This window comes from Bufo gargarizans, chromosome 1 (genome assembly GCF_014858855.1).
Source record: "Bufo gargarizans isolate SCDJY-AF-19 chromosome 1, ASM1485885v1, whole genome shotgun sequence".
Lineage (NCBI taxonomy): Eukaryota > Metazoa > Chordata > Amphibia > Anura > Bufonidae > Bufo > Bufo gargarizans.
This window is the reverse complement of record NC_058080.1, coordinates 275,753,906-275,769,037: the sequence shown is the minus strand read 5'-3', so window position 1 is coordinate 275,769,037 and position 15,132 is coordinate 275,753,906. Positions and strand designations below refer to the sequence as shown.

The window sequence follows — 15,132 nt, the reverse complement described above, 5'->3', positions numbered from 1 at the left end:
AGGGCACGGGTGATGTTACGGGACACATGCTGGTGTAAGGAGGGGAAGGCACACCGGGCAAAATAGTGGCAGCATGGGACTGAGTAATGATGAATGGCTGCCGCCATCAGGCTGCGGAAAGCCTCAGTGTCCACAAGCCTAAATGGCAACATTTCCAGGGCCAGCAATTTGGAAAGGTGCGCATTTAGTGCTATGGCCTGTGGGTGGGTGGTTGGGTATTTGCGCTTTCGTTCAAAGGCCTGGGGTATGGACATCTGTACGCTGCGCTGGGACACAAAAGTGGATGTGCTAGCTGATGGTGCTTGCGAAGATACAGGTGCAGGGTGGGAGGCATCCGGACCTGCGTCTTGGACAGGGGATTGGCCAGCATGTAACACAAGGTTAGAGGAGGCAGTGGTGTGACCCACAGACACTGATTGTGGACCTAGGTGTTCGTCCTACCTATTAGGGTGCTTTGATGCCATGTGGCGGATCATGCTGGTGGTGGTGAGGTTGCTGGTGTTCACGCCTCTGCTGATTTTGGTACAGTACAGGTTGCAAATGACAATTCTTTTATTGTCCGCACTTTCATAAAAAAAGCGCCAGACTATGGAACACCTACTGCTTGGCAAGGGGGATTACCGCAAGGGGGTGCTCCGAGGAACAGTTGCGGGCCTGTTAGGTGTGGCCCGCCTTCTTTCTTTTGCCACTCCACTGCCTGTTGCGGTGCTGCGGATCCCTCCCCCTCTGTACTGCTGTCCTTGCTCGGCTTGCCACCTTCCCAGGTGTCACCACCAGACATCTAAGAAGCTCTGACAGACGTCCTTCAGAACCTCCTCCTTGAGGTTCCTTTTGTTTTGCTTTCCTTCTCTCATCTCGTTAGCCTCTTTCAGCTGTCATGTAGTTGCACTGATTGCATCCCTTTAAATCCCTTCCCATACTGCATCACTTTGCGGTTTATACAACTTCCTGGAGTGTATGCATGCTGGATGTTACTACTGAGTCTTCTACAGATAAGTTTTGTTAATTCATTTGTGTTTTCCTGTTTGCTGGATCCCAGGTGACCCTGACTCCCTCCGTATCAAGTGTAGGGAGCCGGTGGTCGTGTCCCCTCACTATTATAGGGTGTTCAGGTGTTATACAGTCGAGGTACGAGGATATGCGATCATCTACCATTGAGATTTTTGCATAGGCTGAGCAGTTAGGGAGAGTTCCAGGTCTGTTGCAGGGCTCTCCCTTTTGTTCCTTAGTTTTGGATCCAGTCAGTCGGATCATCATTTTGTGTCTTCTAGTTTTCTATACACCTTCCGTGACACCAGGTTGGGTCAGTGATTTCATCGTCCACCACCTCCTCTTCCACTTCCTCATTCTGGTCATCCTCCTGACTTGTTTACCTAACAACAAGCTCACTTATTGACAACTGTGTCTTATCATCATTATCCACCTCGAGAAACACTAATTGCCGTTCCCCACCGCCATCTTCTTCTGACTGTGGATGCTCAAAAGTTTGGGAATCAGGGCACAAGATCTCCTCATGTCCCTCTTCAAGTGGGCTTGGTGAGAGGCCCAAATTAAGGAATGGCGCTGAAAAGAGCTACTCGGAATATCCAAGTGTGGGATCACTTGTTTGCAAAGACTCTCCATGGGGGGAGGAAGGAGGATCAGGGTGAGGATTCTGTTGACCAGACTCTTGGCTACTGAGACTGGACTTTGTGGAAGACAGGGTGGTGCTTAACCGACTTGAAGCATTATCTGCTGCAATCCAACCGACCACCTGCTCGCACTGGTCTGACTTCAGGAGTGGTGTCCTGTGCCGTCCTGCAAACTGGGACATGAATCTAGGTATCGTGGATGAGTGTGTTTCTTGTGCTCTGCCAGCAGGCACAGTTTCACCACGGCCAGGGTCACGGCCTCTGCGTGCTCCATCAGCAGCACGGCCACTTCCCCATCCCTTACTGCTCGCCTTCATCATATTAAATGGTATATATGCTTGCAAGTATGTCACACGTACAGTAGCACAGTTTTTTAAAGTGTATGCGCAAATAAATTACAGTCAAAGTCACAGATATTTGCGATGCAGAAACGTTATACAGGAGAGGTACCACAGGTAATAACGCTACTGTCAGCAGCGGCTAAGAAAAAATTACAGTCAATGTCACTAATATTTGGGATGCGGAAACGTTACACAGGTAATGGCACTGCTGTCAACAGCGGCTAAGAAAAAAATTACAGTCAATGTCACAGATATTTGTGATGTGGAAACGTTATATAAGAGATGTCACTGTCCCCAGCGTCTACGGAAAAAACGCAAATGTCATACAGGAGATGTAGCGCAGGTAATGTAACTGTCCGCAGAGGACACCGTCTAAGGAAAAAGTACACTGAATGTCAGATATTTTTAGTATGTGCACACGTTAAACAGGAGATGTAGGGCAGATAATGTCACTGTTCGCAGCGTCTACGGAAAAAGTACACTGGATGTCATGGATATTTTTAGGATGCGCAAACGTTATACAGCAGATGTAGCACAGATAATGTCTCTGTCCGCAGCGTCTATGGAAAAAGTACACTAGATTTCACAGATATTTTTAGTATGCGCACACGTTATACAGGAGATGTAGCACAGATAATGTCGCTGTCCGCAGTGTCTACGGAAAAAGTACACTGGATGTCACAGATATTTTTAGGATGCGCAAACGTTATACAGGAGATGCAGTGCAGGTAATGTAACTGTCCGCAGTGGACACTGTGTACAGAAAAGTACACTGGATATCACAGATATTTTTAGGCTGAGTAAACGTTATACAGGAGATGGAGCACAGGTAATGTAACTGTCCGCAGCGGACACTGTCGACAGAAAAAGTACACTGGATGTCACAGATATTTTTAGTATGCGCACACGTTAAACAGGAGATGTATCGCAGATAATGTTGTAGTCTGCAGCATCTACGGAAAAAAAAACACTGGATGTCACAGATATTTTTAGTATGCGCACACGTTAAACAGGAGATGTAGCGCAGATAATGTCACTGTCTGCAGCGTCTACGGAAAAAGTACACTTAATGTCACAGATATTTTTAGTATGTGCACACATTAAACAGGAGATGTAGCGTAAATAATGTCGCTGTCCGCAGCTTCTACGGAAAAAGTACACTGGATGTCACAGTTATTTTTAGTATGCGTACATGTTAAACAGGAGATGTAGCGCAGATAATGTTGCTGTCCGCAGCGTCTACGGAAAAAGTACACTGGATGTCACAGATATTTTTAGTATGCATACACGTTAAACAGGAGATGTAGCGCAGATAATGTTGCTGTCTGTCTGTCTGTTTCTTATTTTGCTCTTCTAAAACCTAGGAAATTTGATGTGTTCCTTTGGAGCCTTGTCACAGGCAGAGCTCCATAGGAACTATTGCTGTGGTAGCCTGGGATCCTTCAGAGGAACTGAGGCTACCACAGAGAATGAGAGGAACCGTTTGGGCCCTGGGAGTGCAGTACTCCTAAAGAAAAGCCTCTCAGATGCTGTGAACACAATTAAACAGCACATCTGAGGGGGTAAATGTCTGTGTTCGGCATTATCGACGATCACAGACATTAGCTCTGGATGTCTGCTGTGTAAAACAGCAGGCACTCGGCGGCTATAGTGCCTGCTTAGCTCCTGAGCAAGCGCCATATTTATAGACTCTACTTCTGCTGTATATATTCATTCGGCAGCAGGGAAGTGATTAACTAAATATGAAATTACTTTATTTCTTGTAATACAGAACATTACCTTGATTTGGTCCTGCTCTCCTGTGTATTCTATTGATTGGAAGATACTCCAGGTGCACCTCCTCCTTACTTCCAACTGGGCAACATAGCGGCGGTACCACCGTTGTATTAACACTGCTGATTTGAAAGCTGTGAAACAGAGTATATAGATACTAGCAATATATACCATTGCTTGAAGGGGTCATCTTTGGTAACATTTATACCTCTTTTTCTTCCAGCTGTTTGTGATTTCTTGTACTTTATCTTCAATGTTGATTAGGTAGAATAGTCAGTAAAATGGATGCATGTAAGAGTCCAGGCATGCGCCATCAAAATGAATGGTTCCGTATACGGAACGCACAAAATGGAATGTAAACGGAAAAAAAAAAATGTTAGTGTGCAGGAGGCAAACTTTTTTTTCCGTTTACATTTAGTTTTTTGCGTTCCGTATACGGACCGTATACGGAACGATTCATTTCGATGGATCCGCCCAAAAAAAACGGAAGGTACTCCGTATGCCTTCCGTTTCCGTTCGGTTCAAACATAGAACCTGTCCTATTATTGCCCGCAAATAACGATCCATGGCTCTATTAAAGTCCATGGGTCCGCAAAAAAAATATTATGCCCAGACTAATTTTTTAATGTACTTACTGTTTAAACATTATTGTATGCTTCCGTTTCCGCTTGCGATCCTCAAAAAACGGTTCACAAATGGAAACCAAGCGGAAAAACTGAACGGCAAAATGGAACAGAAGCGGAAACACTACTGAAACAAAAAACGAAAAAATGGATCCATGAAAAAGGGACCTCAAAATACTGAAAAAGCTACGGTCGTGTGCAGGAGGCCTAAGTCAGCAATACCTGATGGGTGGGTTCCGACCCAGTAACCCCATCAATAAGCTGTTTGAAGAGGTGCGCCACAGCCTTCTCACAGCTTACCAATCCATTGGTAAGCAGCTCTGCCTGGTATTGCATTTCAGGCCCATTCACTTGAATAGGACTGAGCTCTGCCTAGGCTATCTGACTGATAAATGTGATGTCACTGGCTTAGGTAGAGGCTGCAGTGCTTACAGAGTGCTACGGTCTTTTCAAACAGCTGACCAGTGGGGGTAAAAGGAGTCGGACCCCCACTGGTCAGATATTGATGACCTGTCCTCAACATAGCTAATCAATATTAAACAAACAGCCCCTTTTACTTATTCTTTTTGACATTTAAGGCTACTTTCACACTAGCGTTCGATCGGATCCGTTCTGAACGGATCCGATCATAATAATGCAGACGGAGGCTCCGTTCAGAACGGATCCGTCTGCATTATATTGCCAAAAAAAAGCTAAGTGTGAAATTAGCCTGAGCGGATCCGTCCAGACTTTTACATTGAAAGTCAATGGGGGACGGATCCGCTTGAAGATTGAGCCATATTGTGGCATCTTCAAACGGATCCGTCCCCATTGACTTACATTGTAAGTCTGGACGGATCCGCACGCCTCCGCACGGCCAGGCGGACACCCGAACGCTGCAAGCAGCGTTCAGGTGTCCGCCTGCTGAGCGGAGCGGAGGCTGAACGCCTCCAGACTGATGCAGTCTGAGCGGATCCGCATCGATTCAGACTGCATCAGGGCTGGGCATCAGGGCTGGATGGAAGCGTTCGGGTCCGCTCGTGAGCCCCTTCAAACGGAGCTCACGAGCGGACAGCCGAACGCTAGTGTGAAACTAGCCTAAGACTGACACATCATCAGTGTGGAGCACCAATTTTTAAGTGTAGTGCAAGGCTAAGTCAATGCCTCCAAATCTGTTTAAAGGTTGATCAGGGCCTACATATCTAGATATGGTATAATGATAACTCTCTCCCTAAAGTGTTATTACTTTATCACACAGAATAGTTGGATTGAGTTATCTCTGAATTATCTTTCTGTGCATAGGCATTTTTGTCGCAGACCTAAAAATAGGTATTTTACAATATTTTTTTGCAGTTCAGATAAAGATGAGGCATACCTGTTCCAGCCGGTGCCACTGAACCTGCTGTGCAAAGAAATTAAGACTGTTAAATCCAGCAGTATTTCTAAATTCTTTATTAGTCTATAAATCAAGTTACAAATTAATATAGAAAGATTCATGCACACAGCAGTGTCAGAATCTGTGAGAAAAAAAACCCTCTGTGTGCCTTCATGTAAAATAAGAAGAATATGGAGTCTATGGGTGCCATATTTGGGAGCCATGTGACAAAGCCAAGCTTAAAGGGTTATCCCACAAACAGTACTTATCACCAATCCTAGATATATAACTTTTTTATTTTTCATTCTATGTAGCCGTATGAGGACTTGTTTTTTTGAGGGACAAGTTGTAGTTTTTAATGGCACCCTTTTGGGGTACACATAAGTTACTAATTAACTACAAACCGGATTCCAAAAAAGTTGGGACACTAAACAAATTGTGAATAAAAACTGAATGCAATGATGTGGAGATGGCAAATGTCAATATTTTATTTGTAATAGAACGTAGATGACAGATCAAACGTTTAATCCAAGTAAATGTATCATTTTAAAGGAAAAATACGTTGATTCAAATTTTCACGGTGTCAACAAATCCCAAAAAAGTTGGGACAAGTAGCAATAAGAGGCTGGAAAACGTAAATTTGAGCATAACGAAGAGCTGGAAGACCAATTAACACTAATTAGGTCAATTGGCAACATGATTGGGTATAAAAAGAGCTTCTCAGAGTGGCAGTGTCTCTCAGAAGCCAAGATGGGTAGAGGATCACCAATTCCCACAATGCTGCGCAGAAAGATAGTGGAGCAATATCAGAAAGGTGTTACCCAGCGAAAAATTGCAAAGACTTTGCATCTATCATCATTAACTGTGCATAACATCATCCGAAGATTCAGAGAATCTGGAATAATCTCTGTGAGTAAGGGTCAATGCCGTAAAACCATACTGGATGCCCGTGATCTCCGGGCCCTTAAACGACACTGCACCACAAACAGGAATGCTGCTGTAAAGGAAATCACAGAATGGGCTCAGGAATACTTCCAGAAACCATTGTCAGTGAACACAATCCACCGTGCCATCCGCCGTTGCCAGCTGAAACTCTACAGTGCAAAGAAGAAGCCATTTCTAAGCAAGATCCACAAGCTCAGGCTTTTTCACTGGGCCAGGGATAATTTAAAATGGAGTGTGGCAAAATGGAAGACTGTTCTGTGGTCAGACGAGTCACGATTAGAAGTTCTTTTTGGAAATCTGGGACGCCATGTCATCCGGACCAAAGAGGACAAGGACACCCCTAGTTGTTATCAACGCTCAGTTCAGAAGCCTGCATCTCTGATGGTATGGGGTTGCATGAGTGTGCGTGTGGCATGGGCAGCTTGCATGTCTGGAAAGGCACCATCAATGCAGAAAAATATATTCAGGTTCTAGAACAACATATGCTCCCATCCAGACCTCATCTCTTTCAGGGAAGACCCTGCATTTTTCAACAAGATAATGCCAGACCACATTCTGCATCAATCACAACATCATGGCTGCGTAGGAGAAGGATCCGGGTACTGAAATGGCCAGTCTGCAGTCCAGATCTTTCACCTATAGAGAACATTTGGCGCATCATAAAGAGGAAGGTGCAAGAAAGAAGGCCAAGACGATTGAACAGTTAGAGGCCTGTATTAGACAAGAATGGGAGAGCATTCCTATTTCTAAACTTGAGAAACTGGTCTCCTCGGTCCCCAGACGTCTGTTGAGTGTTGTAAGAAGAAGGGGAGATGCCACACAGTGGTGAAAATGGCCTTGTCCCAACTTTTTGGGGATTTGTTGACACCATGAAATTCTGATTCAACATATTTTTCCCTTAAAATGGTACATTTTCTCAGTTTAAACTTTTGTTCCGTGATTTATGTTCTATTCTGAATAAAATATTAGAAGTTGGCACCTCCACATCATTGCATTCAGTTTTTATTCACGATTTGTATAGTGTCCCAACTTTTTTGGAATCCGGTTTGTATTATTAACTCTTTCTGGGAGGGGGATTGGATTTATTTATTAGTTTTCTTTAGTTTTACTACTTTTGTACAATAAAAAAGGGGGAAAAGAAATGTTTTTTACATTGCCGCATCCCAAGACCCATAACGCTTTTATTTATTTTTCTACGGAGCTGTGTGAGAGCTAAATTTTTATTGGACGACTTGTAGTTTTAGTTGGTATTATTTTGGAGTACATAACACATTTGATCACTTTATATTTAGTTTTTTGTGTGGAAAATAAGCAAAAAGCAGCAATCCTGGCTTTTTTATGGTGTTCACCATACAGATAAATTACATGATAATTGTGTAGTGCAGGTCGTTACAGACATGACAATACCAAATATGTGAAAGGGATTTTATTTTTGCAATTTTTTCTATTAAAAGGTGTTTTTTTCATTCTACATGGCTTGTTTTTTTGCAGGACAAGATGTAGTTTTTAATAGCACTCTTTTGGGAAATGGCTCAAATGGATGCTTTAGCTGCTCGGGATTGGTAACAGCTACATATATGACATGCCTTGTTTGAAAACTGACATTCCAAGCTTTCAAGCAAGACTCACAGCATTATCTCCACTACATTGGGAGATATAGCTGTTAGATATCGGGTCAGGAGTGAAAGTGAAATCTGCTTTTACAATCACTTTCAGCTGCATTCACTGTGAGTACGATTTCTAACACCTATATCTTCCAATATAGTGGAGATAATGCTGTATTTCTGGTCTTGGAATGTTAGTTTTCAAACAGCACCAGGCCCATATCTCTAGCTGCTACCAATCCTGAGATATGAGGGGTTAAAGCAGGACTCCCCATTTCAGTCTGGAGGAGGAGGGGGTGCAGTTGGGGAGCCGACAGCCTGCAGGAGGAAAGAAAAACTTTGAAAAAATATATACATTTGGCATTATCATATTTGTATTGACCCACAGAATAAAGTGATCATGTTACTTATACCACACAGTGAACACCATAAATAAATTCCAAAACAGAATGTTAAAATAATAAACGTTATTTAATACACTATATGTACCCCAAAATGGTTCCTAAATATAACCTGCAAAATCAAGAAAACATTGTAGAAGAAAAAATGCAAAAATTCAAAATGCAATTGTGTGCCAACAATATTTACTTCGGGCATATATTAAAACTCTACAATAAAAAGTGACATTTTCAGGAAGGTTTTTCCAATTTTAATGTGCATGCAGGACTTTTTTTTTCATCTAAAATAATGGATCTCTGACGGAATGGCTCAAATGGATGCCAAATGTTTATAACTGATGCACAGGATCCTTTTTTTTACTGGATCAGTAAAAACAGAAAAATAATCATAATGTAAACTCGCCCTTAGGAGGTTAATCTCAATATTTTTCTTATTTTGGGATGACATATTAGGGCTTCGTTACTAAGTACTAGTTATCCATAAAATTATGGTCTCAAATTACAATATTCTCAACTCATAATTGTCGTCCTGAAATGAAATAGTATGGTAATATTGTAGCCTGAGGAGCAACTTGTATGTTACATATGTAGGAAAAATCATTATAATGATGTATTCATACCTTGTGTGAGAGAGTGAGCTATGGAATAATAGAAAAAAGGTTATGTGAGGTATACAAGTCAATAATCATAAATGTTTGACATCACAAATTATACTGTATTTGTGGCAATTGAACAATAAATGTAAAGATACAATAGAATAATAAAAATGAATCATAATATTCACCAGTGTGAGGTGTTATAGTATACCTGTATAAAATTAAGGATGTTCTTTTGCCTATATACTGTACAAGTTTGTTAAATGTGTAAGGGATCGCTGTCTCACAGGGGGTCGCAATTACAGACTTCTCCTCTGACAACGGGGTTCAAGTCCAAATGGTGCTTTATTTTGGCACTTTAGCACCAGCACAAACATAAATCCAAACCAAAATAAATACCTGCCCGTCTGGGCCCTAGCTAATACAGAGGTCTTCTCCCTGACTCACCTCTAAAGCGTAGATTACCCACAGGGTATCAGGCTCCAACCCTTAGCAGGTTAGCTCACCAAACATAAGTCCAGGGGAGAGATCCAGCTTCTCTAAGCACCACGATCTAGCAGCCCACCTGGCTGTGACCACACAAGTCTCAGGCTTCCCTCTCTCTAGGACCACTTCCTCTCCCCCAGACTCATACACAGAGGGTTGATTTATCCCAGCTTGATTAATCCAGCAGACCTCACCTGGGGTCAGGGAACCTGTAATAGACTGGGGTGTGGTCTGGAAGACTCCCACTACCAGCCTGTCTCCCAGTCCAAAGAAATCCAGCCCATACAACTTTAAATAAAAAAAGAGCTCCAGCAACTATGCCTTGCTGAAGCCATACCATTTCTGGATTTCAGTTCCCACCCAGTTAAACTGAAAAACTGGGTGAGATACACCCCCACCATACCTCTACCATGCACTTTACTGTACACATTACCATAAATGCTACACAAAAATTATTTTATTATGTATCCTACCAATAAAGGGTTAATACCAGAAGTGAATGTCCTTTATACTTTCACTCCTTTTATGATCCACTCCTGATTTTGGCTTCTAAAACTACATGCAGAAACCTGACTGCATGGCTGTACCCTCAAAGGTTTCCCATTAAACCACTCCATTGTAGCTTTAGTGATATGCTGGAAGATGAACCCCTATCCCAGCCTCAAATCTCTGGCAGACTGATACAGGATCAGAAATTCAGGAATTGTCCTAAATTTACTGCCATGGATCTTTCCATAAATCCTGGCCAGTTTTTGATTCCCTGCCAATAAAAAGCATCCTCAGCATAATGCATCCAGCATCATGCGTCACTGTAGGAATGGTGTTCTTGGGATTATTGGAAGTGTTGGATTTTCACCAAATACGTTTTTTTTTTTTTTTTCTTTAAACAATGGGTTTTTTTCTGGCCACTCTTCCATGAAGCCCCACTCTTACCGTGGTCCTATAGACAGATACTTTCACCTCTGCTGTGGATCTCTGGAGCTCCTTCAATGTTATCATTGGTATCTTTGTGGAATCTCTGATTAATGCACACTTTGTCCCTGATGTGTTTGGAATGCTCCTTGGTCTTCAACGTGCTTGCTTATGCTTCTTTCACACCTGCAGCCGCGTACAATGGTTTTTGTCTGGCCTATTCTCTGCATATTTGCCGGACAGTGGCTGGATCTCTGACGGACCCTATTATAGTCAATGGGATCCGACATGAAGGCAGTAGTATTCGGCAAAGCCGTATTTGGAGGACTGTGGCTAGCTGTTATCTACCGGCCAGAGTTCCCTGCCACATATGTGAAACTAGCCTTAGTGGTGTTACAGACTCAGGAGTCTTTCAGAGCAGGTATATTTATTCTCACATCATGTGACACTTTGCCCATAGGGAGTCTTATTCAACTAAATATGTGCCTAAATGAGTCCCGAACACCTGGGAGACTGACGCCATCGTTAACGGAAGCAGTAGTTAATTTAGAAAAAAGGTAAAGATGGCACTGATATTGGATTGTATAGACCAGGCATCCTCAAACTGCGGCCCTCCAGCTGTTGCAAAACTACAACTCCCAGCATGCCCGAACAGCCTACAGCTATCAGCCTACAGCAGGGCATTGTGGGAGTTGTAGTTTTACAACAGCTGGAGGGCCGCAGTTTGAGGATGCCTGGTATAGACCCATATCGCTACTTAACACGGATTAAAAGATATTAGCAAAACTGCTGTTGAATCGATTGCAGGCCAGACAGGGTTTATCCCTGGACGGCAAATTCAGGACAATATACGTAAAATGTTTTTGAATATACAGATCGTGGGGGAGGGGGGACCGCTCCATCCTGTCTTTGGATATTGCAAAGGCCTTTGACGTGGTGGAGTGGTCCTTCCTCTGGCAGATAATGGACCGTATGGACCTGGGTAACAGTTTTATTGATTTGACTCGGCTACTGTATTGTCAACCTATTGCCAGAATCAGTATTAATGGGGTGTGCTCACCAGCCATTTTTTTACAGCGTGGCACTCGGCAGGGTTGCCCCCTCTCCCCCTTACTCTTCGCAATCTTTGTGGAACCTCTTGCCTGTAGAGTTAGATCGGAAGACGGGATAGAGGAGTTTGGGGGAAGAGGGGCAAAATACAAGATTAGTCTATATGCAGATGATGTACTAATATAATTAAATGCCGGGTGGAGAGTTGTACCCCGGGTCATCCAGATAATTGACGAATACAGTGAATTGGCGGGATATGAAATTAACTGGTCCAAATCCGTACTCCTTCCTCTGAATTGGAGAGTCCCACATAAAGATATTAAAGTGTGGGTATTGTCGCCATCGGACCACTTAGATTATTTAGGGATTAAAATCGGCACGAAATTACAATGCTATACCGGGTTAGATATCACCCCCACGATAAATAAAATCAAAGAGAAGATCAGGACTTGGCAGAAATTACCTCTTTCACAATCTAAAATGATTCTGCTCCCTTTGATACTTTATGTGATGGCCGCCAGCCCCATTTGGATCGAGGATGCCCTTTTTAATTTGCTGGAGAAACTTATTAATGATCTGATATAGGGCAGAAAAAGGGTTTAAATTAAACAAAGATTTTTGTGTAATAAATAATAAAAAAAATATGTGACTTAACCCCTTTGTGACTACCTATATGACTATTTATGGTGGCCCAGTTTAGGTGTTGCATGGTCCTCCTGTGCAGTGGAGAGCAGGGGCTTAGCTCTCACATGATAATCCCGTTCCTGCTCTAACAGCCTGGACTGGCAGAAGCACCGATTATGTCAGTTTAACCCCTTAGGTGCTGTGGACAATAGCGCCTGCAGCATATGAGTGTTAACAGGGAGGGTACTCCCCCTGCCTCGGCACACCAGGAATCCAGTTGTGGGACTATTAAATGGTCAAAAAAAAAATAAAAAAAGTTTTATTAAATAAAAAAATTAGTTTCAAAATATACCCTTTTCTATTGAAAAAACACTTCAATGGAAAAAAAGTTACAAAAATAAAATCTCCACATATATGGTATCATTGCATCCATAACAGTAATCACTATACAATTATCATGTAATTTACAGTAAACGCCAGAAAAAATGCCAGAAAAAAATGATCAAAAAGTGTTATTTACCCCAAAATAATATCAATTAAAACTACAAGTTGTCCTCTCACATAGCTCCGTAGAAAGGAATATGAAAAAAAATGATGGGTTTTAGGATGCAGTGATGCAAAAACATTTTCTTTTTAAAAAAAGGTTTTTATTGTGCATAAGTAATAAAACATAAAAAAGAACTTTTACTAAATACACATTTGTCAAACTGGTGTAAACTGGCTTAGTTGCCAATAGCAACAAATCAGATTCCACCTTTCATTTTGGACAACTCCTTTGTAAAATGAAATGAGGAATCTGATTGGTTGCTATGGGCAACTAAGTCAGTTCTACTTTACACCAGTTTGATAATTGACCCCCTATATGTATTTGGTACTGACCCAGAGAGTAAAGTTATCATGTTATTTATGCCGAAAATGAACGCTACATAATTTATAATGTAAAAACTCAGTGGCAGCATTGCTGTTTTTTATCCCATGCCTTTCCCAGAATGAGTTAATAAAAGTTAGTAAGTCAGTAAGTTATGTGTCCCCCCAAAATGGTGCCATTAAAAACTACAATTTGTCCCACAAAAAATAAGCCCTTATATGGCTACATTGACCAAAAAATATAAAAAAGTCATAGCTCTTGGAAAATTAAAATGCCAAAAATTTTTTTTTTTTAATCGCTTGATCATTAAGGCCCAAAACAGGCAGGTCACTACGGGGTGAAAAGTTACATAGAAACATAGAATGTGTCGGCAGATAAGAACCATTTGTCCCATCTAGTCTGCCCAATATACTGAATACTATGAATAGCCCTTGGCCCTATCTTATATGAAGGATGGCCTTATGCCTATCCCATGCATGCTTAAACTCCTCCACTGTATTTGCAGCTACCACTTCTGCAGGAAGGCTATTCCATGCATCCACTACTCCCTCAGTAAAGTAATACTTCCTGATATTACTTTTAAACCTTTGCCCCTCTAATTTAAAACTATGTCCTCTTGTAGCAGTTTTTCTTCTTTTAAATATTCTCTCCTCTTTTACCTTGTTGATTCCCTTCATGTATTTAAAAGTTTCTATCATATCCCCTCTGTCTCGTCTTTCTTCCAAGCTATACATGTTAAGGTCCTTTAACCTTTCCTGGTAAATTTTATCCTGCAATCCATGTACCAGTTTAGTAGCTCTTCTCTGAACTCTCTCCAAAGTATTAATATCCTTCTGGAGATATGGTCTCCAGTACTGCGCACAATACTCCAAATGAGGTCTCACTAGTGCTCTGTAGAGCGGCATAAGCACCTCCCTCTTTCTACTGGTAATGCCTTTCCCTATACACCCAAGCATTCTGCTAGCATTTCCTGCTGCTCTATGACATTGTCTGCCTACCTTTAAGTCTTCTGAAATAATGACCCCTAAATCCCTTTCTTCAGATACTGAGGTTAGGACTGTATCACTGATTTTATATTCTGCTCTTGGGTTTTTACACCCCAGGTGCATTATCTTATTAAATTTTAGTTGCCAGATTTTTGACCATTCCTCTAGTTTTCCTAAATCCTTTTCCATTTGGTGTATCCCTTCAGGAACATCAACCCTGTTACAAATCTTTGTGTCATCAGCAAAAAGACACACCTTACATTCGAGGCCTTCTGCAATTTTGCTGATAAAGATATTAAATATGGGTCCCAGAACAGATTCCTGAGGTACCCCACTGGTAACAAGACCATGGTCTGAATATACTCCATTGACTACAACCCTCTGTTGTCTGTCCCTCAGCCACTGCCTAATCCATTTAACAATATGGAAGTCCAAGCCCAAAGACTTCAATTTATTGTTTAGCCTTCTATGTGGGACAGTATCAAAAGCCTTACTAAAGTCTAGATAAGCGATGTCTACTGCACCTTTGCAATCTATTATTTTAGTCACCCAATCAAAAAAATCAATAGGATTAGTTTGACATGATCTCCCTGAAGTAAACCCATGCTGTTTTTCATCTTTCAATCCATGGAATTTTAGATGTTCCACAATCCTCTCCTTAAGTATGGTTTCCATTAATTTCCTCACTATTGATGTCAGGCTTACTGGCCTTTAGTTGCCTGATTCCTCCCTACTACCTTTCTTGTGAATGGGCACAACATTTGCTAATTTCCAATCTTCTGGGACGACTCCTGTTACCAGTGATTGGTTAAATAAATCTGTTAATGGTTTTGCTAGTTCACCACTAAGCTCTTTTAATAGCTTTGGGTGTATCCCATCAGACCCCTGTGACTTATTTGTATTAATTTTAGACAGCTGACTTAGAACCTCTTCCTCTGTAA

General features: G+C 41.8%; 1 protein-coding gene across 1 annotated transcript in view; it reads right to left on the bottom strand.

Moving 5' to 3' along the window:
• The window catches only part of PPEF2 (protein phosphatase with EF-hand domain 2), a 97,020-nt gene that overhangs the window by 69,132 nt on the left and 12,756 nt on the right, over window positions 1-15,132 (bottom strand). Inside the window, exons 3-5 of the mRNA XM_044277531.1 lie at window positions 9,290-9,307; window positions 5,723-5,749; window positions 3,752-3,879 (exon numbers count right to left, since the gene is read on the bottom strand). Of these exons, the coding sequence (XP_044133466.1) occupies window positions 3,752-3,879; window positions 5,723-5,749; window positions 9,290-9,307 (173 nt within the window). The remainder of the gene's footprint in view (window positions 1-3,751; window positions 3,880-5,722; window positions 5,750-9,289; window positions 9,308-15,132) is intronic.